The sequence below is a fragment of the Siniperca chuatsi genome, linkage group LG17 (genome assembly GCF_020085105.1).
Source record: "Siniperca chuatsi isolate FFG_IHB_CAS linkage group LG17, ASM2008510v1, whole genome shotgun sequence".
NCBI lineage: Eukaryota > Metazoa > Chordata > Actinopteri > Centrarchiformes > Sinipercidae > Siniperca > Siniperca chuatsi.
Genome location: NC_058058.1, coordinates 9,781,888 through 9,796,399, shown reverse-complemented (window position 1 = coordinate 9,796,399; position 14,512 = coordinate 9,781,888). Strand labels below are relative to the sequence as shown.

Sequence of the window (14,512 nt, the reverse complement as noted above, 5' to 3'; positions counted from 1 at the left end):
ATACTTATCAACAGTTTTTAAAAAGTTAATTATTTCATGTGTTTACAATACAAAATTAATATCTTACAATATATCATGTTAGTTTTCTGATTCAATAAATGCTTTCTTTCTTCATCAGCATATTATGTAGCTATATAAACTTCTGCTCCGCTTGTTCAGCCTCACTACACTTGGAAACTTTTATTTCAAAACAATTACGGCCAATGTTAGTCCCAAAGCGTGAGAGCCATTTAAAAGAAAACTACAATTCCCTACATTCCTTGCGCACCGGAAGGAACCAAACAGCTCACCGGATATCAGGACGCGGCGCCCCGAAAAGGCCCTTTTCCGTCTCAGAGAAGTGTGGTACAGAACGGCAGACACAAGTGAGTGAAAAATTCACGTTTTGCTCGCTTCATATGTCTTCAAAATTATTATTATCGGATACATAGAAGCGGCATTTACTCCCGTTGTCCGAGAAATAAGAGCAAAACATCTAAGTTTTGCCGTAATGTTGTTTTATTTCCACTAAGTGTTACCGTACCAGCACAACGGCGCTGAGCGTTAGCATGTGGCTAGCTTGCTAGCACATGTGGATGCGGCATGTTGGTTAGCCACCGCGATAGATCTCACATTCAGTACTACATTTCATAAAATGTTGCGGTCGTATTCATGCTATTGCCACGGTTTTCCACAGTAGAAAATACCACCACTGTTAATGGAAAAATGTCGCCATTTTCAGATGTTCGCTAGCTTGTTAGTTGACATTGCTTAAGTTAGCTAACGTTACGTTAACTTTGGAGAAGCAGGCTTCAACTCGGGCCCTGCTATTAAAATGTGGCTGTTTTTAACTTATCATATGACCGTACATTCAATTACATTAAAGTAATCTGTGCCAAAAACAAATATTTAGGTATTTGTCAGTATCATGGTGTGTATGTAACGTCAGGTACGTTAGCCTGAAAACGGGTAGAGCTGGTCAATATGGCTAAGATATCGATCTCAATCAGTGTAGTTATTATATGGGATTAATGTTATTTGTCAGTGCACGATGTTATTACATGGTCAACAGTACGGTTACGTTTAAATTGATCCTGAACTGATGAAATGCGGCAATGCCAGGTGACTATGATGGATCCAGTCTGCTTTACAATGTGATCAATATCAACCAGACAACTAACCAATTTGTGCCTCGTAGCTATCAACATCAGATAACCTGATGTTACGTGAAAGATAACGTTTCATATTGCCCAACGCTATCTTTTAAAATTAAAATGTTTGTGGAGAAACTGAGGTGCACACAAAGCTATATGACGTGTTTCTTAACTTTGCGTTTCCTTCGCTTGAGTTGACAACCTGCTTCTTTTTTTTTTTTTTTTTAAATCCTCAGTGACTGAGTGGGAGACTGCCCCAGCCGTGGCTGAGACCCCGGAGATCAAGCTCTTTGGCAAGTGGAGCACCGATGATGTGCAGATCAATGACATCTCCCTGCAGGTAAGCAGCAAGAGACCACTGCTGCTTGTGTCAACAGTGTTTCATGAAGTTCTTTCTCAATGTAAAGCGAGGCTAGAGTCACGCCTCGACACTGACCTGTTGTCCTGGTGTGCTAGAGTGCTCGCAGAGGAAAACGTCTTTGCTTATTCATTGGCTGTAGTCTGTTGTGGCCCAGTCAATCACCAACTCAGACACACCACCACTTAATACATACTGTACCTCAACAATGCTGTGTTCAAATCTGTGTGAACCGTGATGCCTAAATCACCCCATGTACACTACAGGATTACATTGCTGTGAAAGAGAAGTACGCCAAGTACCTGCCACACTCTGGAGGACGTTATGCTGCCAAGCGTTTCCGTAAGGCCCAGTGCCCCATCGTGGAGCGTCTGACCAACTCCATGATGATGCACGGCCGCAACAACGGCAAGAAGCTGATGACCGTGCGCATCGTCAAGCATGCCTTCGAGATCATCCACCTGCTGACTGGAGAGGTATGTACCACTAACTTTCACAACAATTTGTCTTGTTTAGCGTGCCTTACAATACTGCTCAGCATGTGCAATGTGATTTAAGACATCGCCATAAGCTCAAGACTGATATTTGGAAGGCAGCAATCAAACTATAAACTATATCAAAGGATGGACTACTGGATTAACAGTTTTCAAATGATACTGTGGGACAGGTTTTCATTGTAATAATAATACACATGAGCTTCTTGGGATGTTTTTTTCATTTGTTTGTGCAGGTGTCCAGTGTCATGGATGTCTTTCTTGATATGTTACCCCATGATGTGCATTGATTTGAAATTTTGCTCCCAGAATCCTCTCCAGGTCTTGGTCAATGCCATCATCAACAGTGGACCCCGTGAGGACTCCACCCGTATTGGTCGCGCTGGTACCGTCAGGAGGCAGGCTGTGGACGTTTCACCCCTCCGCAGAGTCAACCAGGTAACCACACTCGTTTTCTATTATGCGCCTTTAAGGCTAAGGTAACAACAAAATTGTCTTATCCCAGACCAGACAAAAAGATAGTGTTGTGCTTTCACATATCTTCAATTATCTGTAAATTGTGCCCATTGTAAGTGCAAGTGGGAGGAAGAACTCAATTAGCTTAACTTTAGTACAGTGAACATACCAGATGACTTTTACTACCTTTCATTGATATAGAAGAGAGAAAAAAGAGGCTGCAGTTTTACAATTTCTGTAAACAGCTTTGTCTAGAAATAAGTTTATTCACCATTAAACACTTTTAACTGAAAGCTGCTTTATTTTCATTAGCTGAAGTAATTGTATTTGATGCATCAAGCGAGGCTAGAGTCACGCCTGGATACTACCCATTGTCCTGGTGTGCTAGAGTGCTCGCAGAGGAAATGTCTTTGCTTATTCATTGGCTGTAGTCTGTTGTGGCCCAGTCAATCACCAACTCAGATACATTACACACCAGCCGGTGTTTATTCCACCAAAGTTAGTTTGTCAGCCTGTCTCACCCCCTCATGTCCTGCTCTCTCTTGCTCTCATATCTTGTAGGCCATCTGGCTGCTGTGCACAGGAGCAAGAGAAGCTGCTTTCAGGAACATCAAGACCATCGCTGAGTGCCTGGCTGATGAGCTGATCAATGCAGCTAAGGTAAGTTTATCCACTTATAGCATGACCATTCTGATTCAAAGTGCAATGCAGAATAAGTAGCACAGATCACTTACAATTCCCATCATTGCACCTTCCTGATGCTTATGTGTACTGACCTTGTTAGTGGTCAGAAAACACAGCGCAGTCTTCATTTATTTTTCTGTTTTATTATTAAATTGTGAATTTCTCTTCCTTTTCAGGGTTCATCTAACTCTTATGCCATCAAGAAGAAAGACGAGTTGGAGAGAGTTGCCAAGTCCAACCGTTAAACATGTTTGCTTTCTAACAAAACAAATAAATTTGAAGAAATTTCTGTTCTGTGTGCTTGTTTTATGTCTGCCTACACAATTGTTTGGATTCTTTTGAGTGAATAGACACAATAATTACACACGAGCAAGACAACTACTGTCCTAAGTTGTCAGTTGAATTTTATTGGCATCACTACACTTGTTACAACTTCATACATAAGAAAGCTAAAACAGTTATTTTAAATCTCTGCTTTTCTATTAGCAGCTACAATTAAGATGACTATGTTTGAAGAGTATTGAAAGAGGTACCAACTTGTTGTATTATGGATATTACCGCTATACACTCACAAATCTGCAGATGTGAATTTGGGTACCACAGGGTTTCTGCAAGTCTTAACCACTGAATTCAGTTTCCCTAATTAAAAAAAAAATAGCCTTAGAAAATGTGTTTAACAAAGTCTTAATATTTCTCTTGCCTGTAATAAGCAGTAATGTTAGTTATAATGGGCAAAACTGTTAAATAACACTAGGCCATGTTGTCCCTGCTGGTTTTCCTTCATACTTATACTAGTGTGATCGTGAAATAGGTGGTAAATTGTATTTTAAGTGGTATTTAAAAAGTCGAACTTGGTGAAACCCTGGTACCATTATTGTTTGTTTTACCCTTTTCTTTTTACATCTGTCAATTTCGGTAAATGCGATATCAGCTCAGTTGTCTGTCGCAAGTCAAAACAGTAAAGCTACATCTGAATTTAGTGGTTTCATGGATAGTTGCGTTAAGAGTTTTGTGAGGGAAACCAGCGTGCTGTACTGTTGGAGCAGCGGTGCCAAGACTTGTTTGCTACAGTAAGTCTGTTAGCAGATGTTACAGTTGGATCATATTCTCATACAGATGCTATGTGTCAGTGTTTTCCCCTCGCAATAAATAAAGAATTTTAATCTGGAAATATGTGATGCGGCTGTCCCTTCAGCCTGCCATGAACATGTCCAGATAAATGCTGTGTAACGTACTGATGGTTAGAAGTGTGTTTTCAGAAATACGTGTGTTTTCTGTTGATGAGGAGGCAGAGCGAGGACAGAGATGCTCCCAGCTTGGAGGCCTCGCTGCAGGCTGTAGGCAGCAGGGTGTAGTCCTGTAGCTTCTGGAAGGCCTGCACAGAGGATGGAGGAAACAATTTAGTCATCCAGACACACATCATCACGGGCACAGACTGTACTGGATACACTCAAAGGAGGAAGTTACTGGCCAACAAAAGAAGGAATGGTAGGAAAAACTGCTTCACTGTCTGGAATTCACAACAAAATAAATAGGTCTATAAAATCACTTAATGAGTTTAGTTAACCTACACTGGATATTTTTGATTCTCTTTTCTCTGACATCTAAAATTTAGAATAGAAGTTCAGTGGAGAGAAACTAACAATGCAAAGAGCTAAAACTATCCTAGACTTTTTAAAAGTATCAGGAAAATAAAAATAATCTCATCTCCAGGTTTTCCATTACTTAATATAATCATGTAAATAAAATGATAGCCAATACTGTGTTTGCAGTGGTAGAATATAACAATAACAATATAAGTACATTTACTTTAGTACTGTACTTAAGCACAAATTTGAGGTACTTGTACTTTACTTGAGCGTTTTCTTTTCATTCTTCATACTCCTACTCCACTACATAGAGAAATAATGTACTTTTTACTCCTCTACATTTATTTGACAGCTTTAGTTATAAGTTACTTTACATATTAAGATGTTTTTTTACATACAAAACGTATGAAGAGCTTATAAAATGTTTTGTTATAAATTGGTTAATTGATTAGTTGACTGATTATGAAAATAGTTGCCATTCATTTTCTGTCATTTTTCATTTCATGATTCCAGCTTCTCAAATGTGAGGATTTACTACTTTTCCTTTTAATCATTTGGATATTTTTTAATAATTTTGAGGTTTGGACTATTTGTTGGACAAAACAAACACACAATGTTCTGTTGTGTTAAAATCAATGACTCAAAATAAATTGTAATAAGTTATTAGTCTTGCCTGACGTAAGTCATAACAGTGGATCACAGCTACTTCTACTGAATATGAGTTGGATTATTTTACTTGTGATTTTACATAAATTTGGCTTAATTCTGATATACAGTACAGCAATATTGGAAATATACTTAATATTAATGTTGTGATATTGCTCAGCCCTATTTAAAAGTCATCTTTCAACTCATGCTCACTATTCTGAAACAAAACAAAAAAACCTCCTGAGTGCATAACATTTTCTATACATCTCAACTTTTGTCCTCCCACCTACTCACATTTCTAACAGATCAACAATGAAGGATGGTGCTGTGAGCGAGAGAATGGCTTCACAAGAAAAATTTCAGCTTTTGGAGCCAAAAAGGCAACTAGTCACAGCATAATTAATACCACAAAGTTTTCATTGTGACATGTGATAAGACATTTCTATTAGGTTCTCTAATCAGAGGAACCCACATCATAGCAAAGAAGGTCTATTAATCTTCTTTTACATTGTTAATGGGTCAATCAGTGTCTCTCTGTTTCTACTGATGAATGATAAAGTTACTAAAGGACCTACAGTATTTTAAATACAAGGCTAGGATTTCCAGGAACTGAAGCAAAGTAGATCAGACAGTCGCAGCTTCTGACTGCAGCAAATGTAATAGTAGGTTTAACCCTACTCAACCTGTGAAAACAGTATTAACTTTTCTGCGGCTCTGGAGGACCTTTCTAAAGGTTATGGTATCAGGGTTTTCTTGGATTGGACTTCAAATCTTTCGGGGGGGGCACGACTGTAGAAGAAGGATCCAGTGTTTTTGGAGCTTAACCTACACTAGGGACTAAAAGTCAGGTCATTTTTAACTCTGCAGCTTCGTCTCCTGTGAGTCCCCCAACTTTAGGAAAGTGCAATATTAAATTGCCAAAGACAAAATAATATACAATTATGCTGCAAAAATCCTTTAATTTAATAAAGATGAGTCTCTTTTTGAAACTGAAGCCTACAATAAATAAAAAACAAGATCCTCAGCTGTACTCACAGAGACGCTGTCAGGACATTCCTCTGCAGGCCGGTGGAGCAGGAAGTCCCGATTAGACGGACCTTTGATGTAGACGCAGTTTGCTGCTGATTCCTCTGGAACAGTGAGCACTTCATAGTGGTGATCAGTTAGCTGTTCCATCATCTGGAGACAAACACACACTTAACATTACTGTGCACCACCCTGACTGCTCCACACACACACACACACACACACACACACACACACACACACACACACACACACACACACACACACAAACACACACATTGCAGCTGACCACTCCCAGCATTACACACAGACTCAAAGGCAACATTAGTGCCATTATGAATATGACCTCAGCAGTTAGGAAATATATGATGTGTGCAGTTCACGTTAGGACAGAAAGGGAAGCACGTGCAAGTGTGTGTGTATATGATAGATAATAAGGGCAATATTGACAGGTAAGATATTGACATTTTCCTTCACCCTCAAGACCAAATCTTCATCCCGAATTCTCACATTCTGGGATTTTGCTCGGAATTATCCTTTATTCTTCGTCACTTATGAAGCGCTATTAGCTGCAGTGTTGGTGAATGAGCAAAAAGCAACTGCAAAATCTACATAGAGACTGACCACATTAGTTTGAGGTTAAAGGAAAAGTCTGGCATTTGGGGAAATACCCTTAATCATGAGTGGCATCAATCCTCTCATCTAAATCTCGGTAAGTGAATATTCCCCAAAATGTTGGACTATTCCTTTAAAGATTATGTATAGTATTTTATATGTATTAACACCAAATGTATACACATACTCAAACATTTGCTGTAAATACCGACACTTACCCGGAGTGTCTTCTTGGCCCCGTCACTGTTGCTGATGATGATTGTGTCTGGACCGCCCATGGAGCAGATGTTTTTCAGTCGGGCTCCACCACAGACAGGGACGGTGGACACAGCAAAGTCCTGAACAGATGGAGGTCGAAAGGTTTAATTAACACACTGTCCCTTCAAACGAGACGTGTTCCCTCATCTTTTTCACAGCAGACGGAGTGTTGGAGTAGGAAAAGTGTTACCAATAAAATTAAAGACGACTCTGTTCTATTCAAGGGTCAAACTTTTAGCACATGTAGCTTGACACAAAGCAGCCAGCTGTGCGATTCTGGTCCGATTCAGTATACTGTGGCTACCACAGTATATGATGATTGTATCGACCACCAGCAGCTGCTGTACAAAAATACCAGACAGCCTCCAAACATAGAGGTGAAATCCTGAATTGACCTCACTGGAAATTATGCTTCTGTGTGTTTTTCAAATACCAAATGTGATATGGTTTCCTGTTTGAGGTACTATGTTGCATTCATTGCTTTTGCTTGAATCAATCAAACATCAGTATAGAAATCAGTATTATCTGATAAATAATTACAAGACAGTGTCTACAGCCATGCTAGCGGCTCTGTGAAGCTGTACAGTGGTGCTTTGTGCTAAATGCTAATGTAGCATGCTAACATTCTTACGATAATATTAACATGCTAATAACGTAGAAAAGGTTTCAGTCGTAGTCATCTGGACACTGTTTTCAGAATCAAGACGTTTGGCTCCCATCCGAAGTCATTCTCAATTGGGAATGACTTCCGGATGGGAGCCAAACGCCTTGATTCTGAAAACAGTGTCCAGATGACTACGACTGAAACCTTTTCTACGTTAGAACACTCCTGGACGAATGAGGGACTACACCGTATTAACATGCTAATGTTTAGCAGGTATAATGTTTACCATGTTAGCATGCTAACATTAATTAGCACTAAACACAAAGTACAGCTAAGGCTGATGGGAATGTCTTTAGTTTTGACGGTATAGGACAAATTAAAATTTTGACCTGATGACATTTTCAGGGAATCACCAAAGTGATTACAATTCATCTTGAGGGCGGACATGAATCGGTGTGCTAAATTTCATAGCAATCCATCCAATAGTTGTAGAAACATTTCAATCAAAACCACAAATGTCAACCTCATGGTGGCGCTAGAGGAAAAGTCAGCAGGATTCATCCTCAGGGAACCATGAACGTCTGTATCAAATTTCATTGCAATCCATCCAATACTTGAAGAGATATTTCAGTCTGGACCAAAGTAGTGGACGATCTGACCAACTGGCTTAAAACACAAAGATTTGAATCAAACTGAGGTTGCACTAATGGCATCTCTCTTAGCTGAAGCACAAGCAATTTGGCCACTTAGTGTTATTATTACAATGACAAATACGTGGCTATAAATATGCAAAAATCACATTCTGAAACACGATACAGAGGATGTCTGAGTAGATGGTCTGCTGGTCTTCCTCTTTCATCCACCGTTCTGACCACATGAAGCCTCCCACCCACACTAATTCATACCAGACACACACACATTCAGCACAAGTAGGTGCAAAGTGTGTGTGTGTATGTTAAGCAGAAGTGCGTAAAATGCACTTAAGAGAAGTGAAGGAATCAATACTAATGGGTGGGTCGTGTCGAGCCAGAGGGGGCCCCACAGTGTGTTCTCCATTATTTGGCCAGTGGAACGGCCTCATTCATCACTGTTTACAGACTGTAATTCCCCAAATGTAATACAGCAAATGGCCACCTGCTCACTTTGGCAGCTGGGTCAGTTTTCTGACAAGCATCTTGGCACTGAGACCTTCTTTGTTGCACTGGCTAAAAAACTAAACTCTACTGGTTATTTGTCTGTTTTTTAAAGAGCCAGCAGCTCATACCATGACAAATAAATGCAATAAATAAATAAACTGGCAGTGGTATAGATATGTTTCTCTATTACATAGCGTACACGTGCATTCATGGCAAAAGGCCCCAAGCACACAACAGTTTGAAAAAGGACTCTGTCTACTTCATTGATTCACACAGAGATCAGGTCATTGCTACATCTTCTCTCCATGCCTCTTACCCTGAAAGTGTCTGCCAGCACTTCCGCCCCTCTGCGGTTGGTGTGGGAGGAGATGCCGACAAAGAACTCCCTCCCTGTGAAGAGGATGTCGCTGCCCTCCAGCGTGGCCCCTCCGAAGTCCCCCTCCTCAGCCCCCATCTCCACCATGGTCAGGTTCAGCTCTGACATCACCCTCCTCACTGCCTCCGCCTGGAGAGATGAAGAGTAAAGAGAAAGAAACACATTCATGCTCATCTTAATTTAGTAAGAAAGTTTGACTTACAGGGTCAGTGAACAACCATGCAGGTGGTTACTGTATGCACGTTTCTCTGGATGAACATAGTACCTTTATTACTGTTTGTAGAATTATGTATCTATATTATTAGCAAAAATAATTGTGAATACTTTAGATTACTGCCTAACAAGTTCCAAAGCATGTACATTCATGTTTTTTTAATTCAGTGAACAAGATTTTAGATTATTTTATTTGTTGAGAGTCCTGTAAAGATCACATGATAAAGCAGCCACAAGTTATTTTGAAAACTTTCCTTGATAGTGCATTCAAGGAACCTCTGTAACACCTTTTTTTTTAATGGGTCCGTAACTTCTGAATAATTTCCTAGCAATTTCCAACAAGTTTCCTCAAAACAATGCAATTTGGTACATTATAACTATAGAAACAGTTCATCATATATGAAGAATAAACTTTCAATCAACTTTACATTGTTCTTTCCACTGAACTTCAAGAAAAATAGTAGGACATTACAGACCTGTAAAATAAAGCATAACCAATTATTAATGGGCCATTTGAACGCTATTGCTATTTTCCCTATAATTAGTCCCAAATTACATAGTTCTTTCCAGGATTTTTTGGGGAAATCATTCAGAAATTGCAGACCCCTAAACTTAAGTGTTACACGAAACTTCTGACATTCAAGATTTAAGTCAGCTCAGCTGCCAAAAAGCATTATATTGCTTTGCAAAATCAAACCCAAAGGACAAACAATAAAAGACAACATGGGTGTCATGATACAGGTGATTTGCATTGGAAAGTTTATTTTACGCAGTCTAAGTGTCAGATGTTGGAGTTTCCAAAAGGCACTTGAATGCACCAACAAGGATCTGTTTGACCATGTGACAATAATGTAACTTAAAATATAAAGCCAACTTAATGCTATCTTAAATAAGTGAAATACAAATTGCTACTATTTACTGCCCTTTTGATTAAGTGCATTAACAGAGGATTAGGGTGCAGAATTTACTAAAGCCATTTTCTTCTCCACTGTGTTACCTCACTGCGTCTCTGCTGTTTGAAGGGCCTGGTGATGAGCGCTGTGTCTCCCTGGATGACTGCCACATCCTCTATCCTCCAGCTCTCTGGCAGCTCGGGGTCAGGGGGGATCTCGATCAGCTGCAGGCCCACCTTCTGCCTCAGGGCTCCTGTCAGGCAACCAAACTGACGCTGAGCTTTAGCCAGGTCCACTGAGATCTCCCCGTTCTCACGACCATCTCCCACCGCTTTCCCAAAGGTCTCTGGGATGCCCCGCACCACGGCGTGGGTGAACTTGCCATATGGGCACATGTTTGCCATAATTTCACAACAGAGTGTTTGTTCTTCTCAAGTCTGTCAGTAAAAAGTGGTAGCAAATATTAAAATCCTGCCAAAATGCCAGTAAGTTTGGTCTGCCAAGAGACAAGCAAGAGTTAACAAAAAGATACAACTTTTTCACAGTCTAGTCTTGTAACTCTAAATTAAGCTAATGGGATGAATTAGGAGATCCAGGTAGAAAGTGGAGAGCATCTTTATCCCTCTCTCTCTGCCTCTTCTCTTATTCCAATACTCAACCAGCTACTCCTCCACCTGCAGACACCAAGAAGTGGAAGCGGATGATCCCAGCCTAAGAGGGAGATGGACACATTAACAAGGCCAGATGCAATAGCACAAACAAAACAAGGATACTTTTTTTTTTTAGCTCCAGTGCGCACATCTTCTGTGGGATACAAACATTTCAGGGCCACGTCCCATTCTAGTTTTTCGAGGTAAACGTCTACCACATTATTCTGGAGATTAAAATGAAGCATGACACTAAAGAACTGCACTTATGTGAACTGGTGATTGTTAGTTTGTAAGAGCAAACAACTATAATTCATCACCACATAAAACATTCAAGGACAGCTGAAATAACATACAGAGATAGTACAGTTGAAAGTAGACAAAAGAAGCATTGTTCAATGTTAGATTATAAAGAAACATCATTCAGTAGCAATGCAATATGCTGCAAAGCCTTTCCATGTTTGGGCAGTGGGTTAGATTTGGGACAATTGCCCTTTTATCATCTTCCCTGTAACTCACAGCAGTCGCCCACTGTGAGGCTGCAGAAAAGGGACTTGGTTGCCTTCCACACAGGATGTTTCCTAAATCTGCTTCAGAACTTATGCAATAAGTGCTGGGCTTTGATATTAATTTTGTGATAAGGCAGCACGCACATATAGCATATTAAAAATACTTACTTGCAAGTTTAGGCTATCAAATCGCAGTTAACAGTGCTTAAATTAAGTACTTTTTGTGTCTTTGGTACCCACTAGTGAGATACCTTGTGGAACAACAGTATGTTTCCAGATATAATTTAACCTAGTGCACTATTTAGTGTTTTCATTGAATTTGACAATGTAACAAAACTCAGTCTTCCAGACAGCGCAGCCCTGAGTTATCCAGCTGTAATAATGAATATAAACATCAGCCACACAGAACAAAACATCTTGAGCGTTTGGCTGCAGGAGTGCACCGCCCAGCAGCAGCTCACTGCTCCTTCCCAAATACTTCTGATGATGTTCCACATCTTTCTAACAGGGAAACTGTCACCAACACTCCCAGAAGTTAAACACAGATAAACAAAGATGTAGAGCTATAAGTTATCTGCTTACCTCTTTTCAGTATCGCAGCTTCCACGCTCGGTCGCGTTTCCCTCTGTTTGATTTAATTTCCAAACCGACCTAGTTCCCGTTATGTCCTCGCTCCCTTTTCCCTCCCTGTCTTTCTCATGGATATATTCTTTCTCTGCCGAGTGCCGACCAACTACATATCAAGATGGCGACTGTGAGTATACATATTTCCGGTTACGCATTTCAAAGTAAGACGGCCACCAGGAACCCGTCATTTGAGCTGTAACATCTAATCTTCCATAGGGTTGAGAAAATTTCACCACATCTCACTTTATTAAATTGAATAAAACACAAACACAATGGTGGTCAAGCCAAAAACAAAGTAGTTGTAAATAGTCTTTTTAAAGTTAGAATTTGGGGACCGTTATGCTTTTATTTTCTAAAAGCCAAACAGCTCGACTTCCGGTCTCCTTCACGTATTTATCGTGAGTACGTGATACGGCCAGTCTGTGGATACAGCGCTCCCACCCTTTCATCCCAGCACCCCCATCCCCCACACGTTCTGTCCGGGTTCAATCAACGTTGAGTTTAATCTCCACAGCCACTGTTGTATTGGTTTTCAATACTGTAGCTGTACCGTAATCAATAATTGCGAGTGCAAAATCACTAACGTTTTGTTATTAAAACATTTTCTGTTGAAGTTGACAGTAGCGTAGCAGTACCTCCAAGTTCATTAAGAACGATAACTTTATTAAACGTTAACGTTAGCTGAATTGGCATCCTCTCTGAGCTAACCAGAAACACTATTGTCCAGAATTAGACTTTAATAGTAACGTTATGAAGTAACATTAACGTTAATTCAACTATACTGTGATTTTATAGCGACTAAAAAGATTATAAAATACATTTGACATCAACATTAGCTTGGTTGTGACTTTAGCTAGGTTTCCATGACTATAGGCTGGTTTCCATGACAATTAAACGTAACTTTAAGCTAACATTAACGCTAGCTTTTAGCCTTATTTTTAAGGTGACAGTAACTGCCAATTTGGGGGCTTGTCACTAATTATAGTGTTGATAACTTAATGACTTGGAAACATCACATTTGCAGGTCACTGAGAGTACTAAAGAGAAGTTTTAATTAACCTTAGCTGGCTGGCTGCATAATTGGAAAATTCTAGCATAAATTAACCATTTGGGCCCCACTGATGAAATCCCTACTTTTGCCAGATATAAGCCTACTCTGACACCCTTTCATTGTATTGAGACACTGAATTAATGACAGATTGGAGTATTACTGTGAGGTTTTCTGGGATTAAGTACTCCTATTTCGTATGCTTCTCTTAATCCTGATGAATTGTTTATGAAAGGTCAGATACTGTATCAGCCTCTATGCTTGTATCTGTCTTTTAAATATACACTGCTGTGAATCAAATAAGTCAATATTCTTCTCACCTCTCCTACAGTGGTCTAAATAAATGGATGCATTAACCTTATCAGGTTGACAGTTGATTCATTTCACCAGGCTGTCTGAAACTCGTTGCCTTTGCTTGTGTGTCTTGCATCTCTCCTTCTGTTCAAAGTCATCATAGATTAAGGCCTATGTGCTGTATTACTGAACCATCGTTGTTGTCTGTTTTTGTCTGTGTGACATGACAAAATAATAATCTGGCTTTTCCTGAAATGTGGGTCAAATGATGTTGGACACTGTTGAGATTGTTAGATAAACAGGTTGCCTCATCAGACCCTAAAGGAAATGCTCTGTATCCCTTTAAACAGCAGGATTGTGAAATGTGTTTAGGCCTACAATTAATAACTCCATCATTACTAATCAAACTTATATATATGGAGGTTTGTACAGCGGTTATGTAAACATGCATGAATGCGTTCTAGGTAACAGATGGCTGTGAATGTGTACGTATGTGCGCACTTGAGTGTATGTGTGACTACTTTTTGACTCATAAAGCAGCTTGATATTCCCTTCTACTGTCTAGATGAGTTACTGCAGCCAAGGTTGTTCATCAGCAAGCAAGAGAGTCAGAGATACAGAGGCAAGACAGTGACAAAGAAGAAACAAAGATGAAATATAATATATATTTGTGTACACAGGAAGAAAAATAGACAGAAAATGTGAGGTTGATGTAATACAGATGGAAATGTGGAGGGATTGGGGGGGGAGGTAGAGGGCACAGACAGGATTAAAGAACACCATCTGTCCACTGAGATCCTTCAGCCAGCACACAAAACATCCCCGTCAAATATAGCGTCAGCAGCAGGTTTACCACACTAGCTCTGTCTGTGTCCCCTACAATTAAAATTTCATAACATGTTTG

The 14,512-nt window shown here is 39.8% G+C and overlaps 2 protein-coding genes and 2 non-coding genes across 4 annotated transcripts; 3 read left to right on the top strand and 1 right to left on the bottom strand.

Annotated features, from left to right (window-relative positions):
- Positions 1–237: 237 nt before the first annotated feature.
- Positions 238–3,414, top strand: rps5 (ribosomal protein S5). Its single transcript, XM_044170673.1, has 6 exons — positions 238–365; positions 1,370–1,473; positions 1,758–1,967; positions 2,295–2,423; positions 3,003–3,101; positions 3,302–3,414. Coding segments are annotated over exons 1-6 (612 nt in total). The 5' UTR covers positions 238–364; the 3' UTR covers positions 3,371–3,414.
- LOC122865077 lies at positions 1,539–1,672 on the top strand. The gene has a single exon (XR_006375384.1). It is a non-coding gene; the product is annotated as a small nucleolar RNA SNORA3/SNORA45 family (small nucleolar RNA).
- Positions 2,780–2,911, top strand: LOC122865076. Its single transcript, XR_006375383.1, has one exon. It is a non-coding gene; the product is annotated as a small nucleolar RNA SNORA3/SNORA45 family (small nucleolar RNA).
- Positions 3,415–3,512: 98 nt separating the features above from the next.
- Positions 3,513–12,378, bottom strand: ddah2 (dimethylarginine dimethylaminohydrolase 2). Its single transcript, XM_044170669.1, has 6 exons — positions 12,222–12,378; positions 10,588–11,194; positions 9,318–9,506; positions 7,222–7,341; positions 6,398–6,541; positions 3,513–4,500 (listed from the first exon to the last, which is right to left on the bottom strand). The coding sequence occupies exons 2-6, from the start codon at positions 10,885–10,887 to the stop codon at positions 4,381–4,383; spliced, it is 873 nt and encodes a 290-aa protein (XP_044026604.1). The 5' UTR covers positions 10,888–11,194; positions 12,222–12,378; the 3' UTR covers positions 3,513–4,380.
- Positions 12,379–14,512: the final 2,134 nt, after the last annotated feature.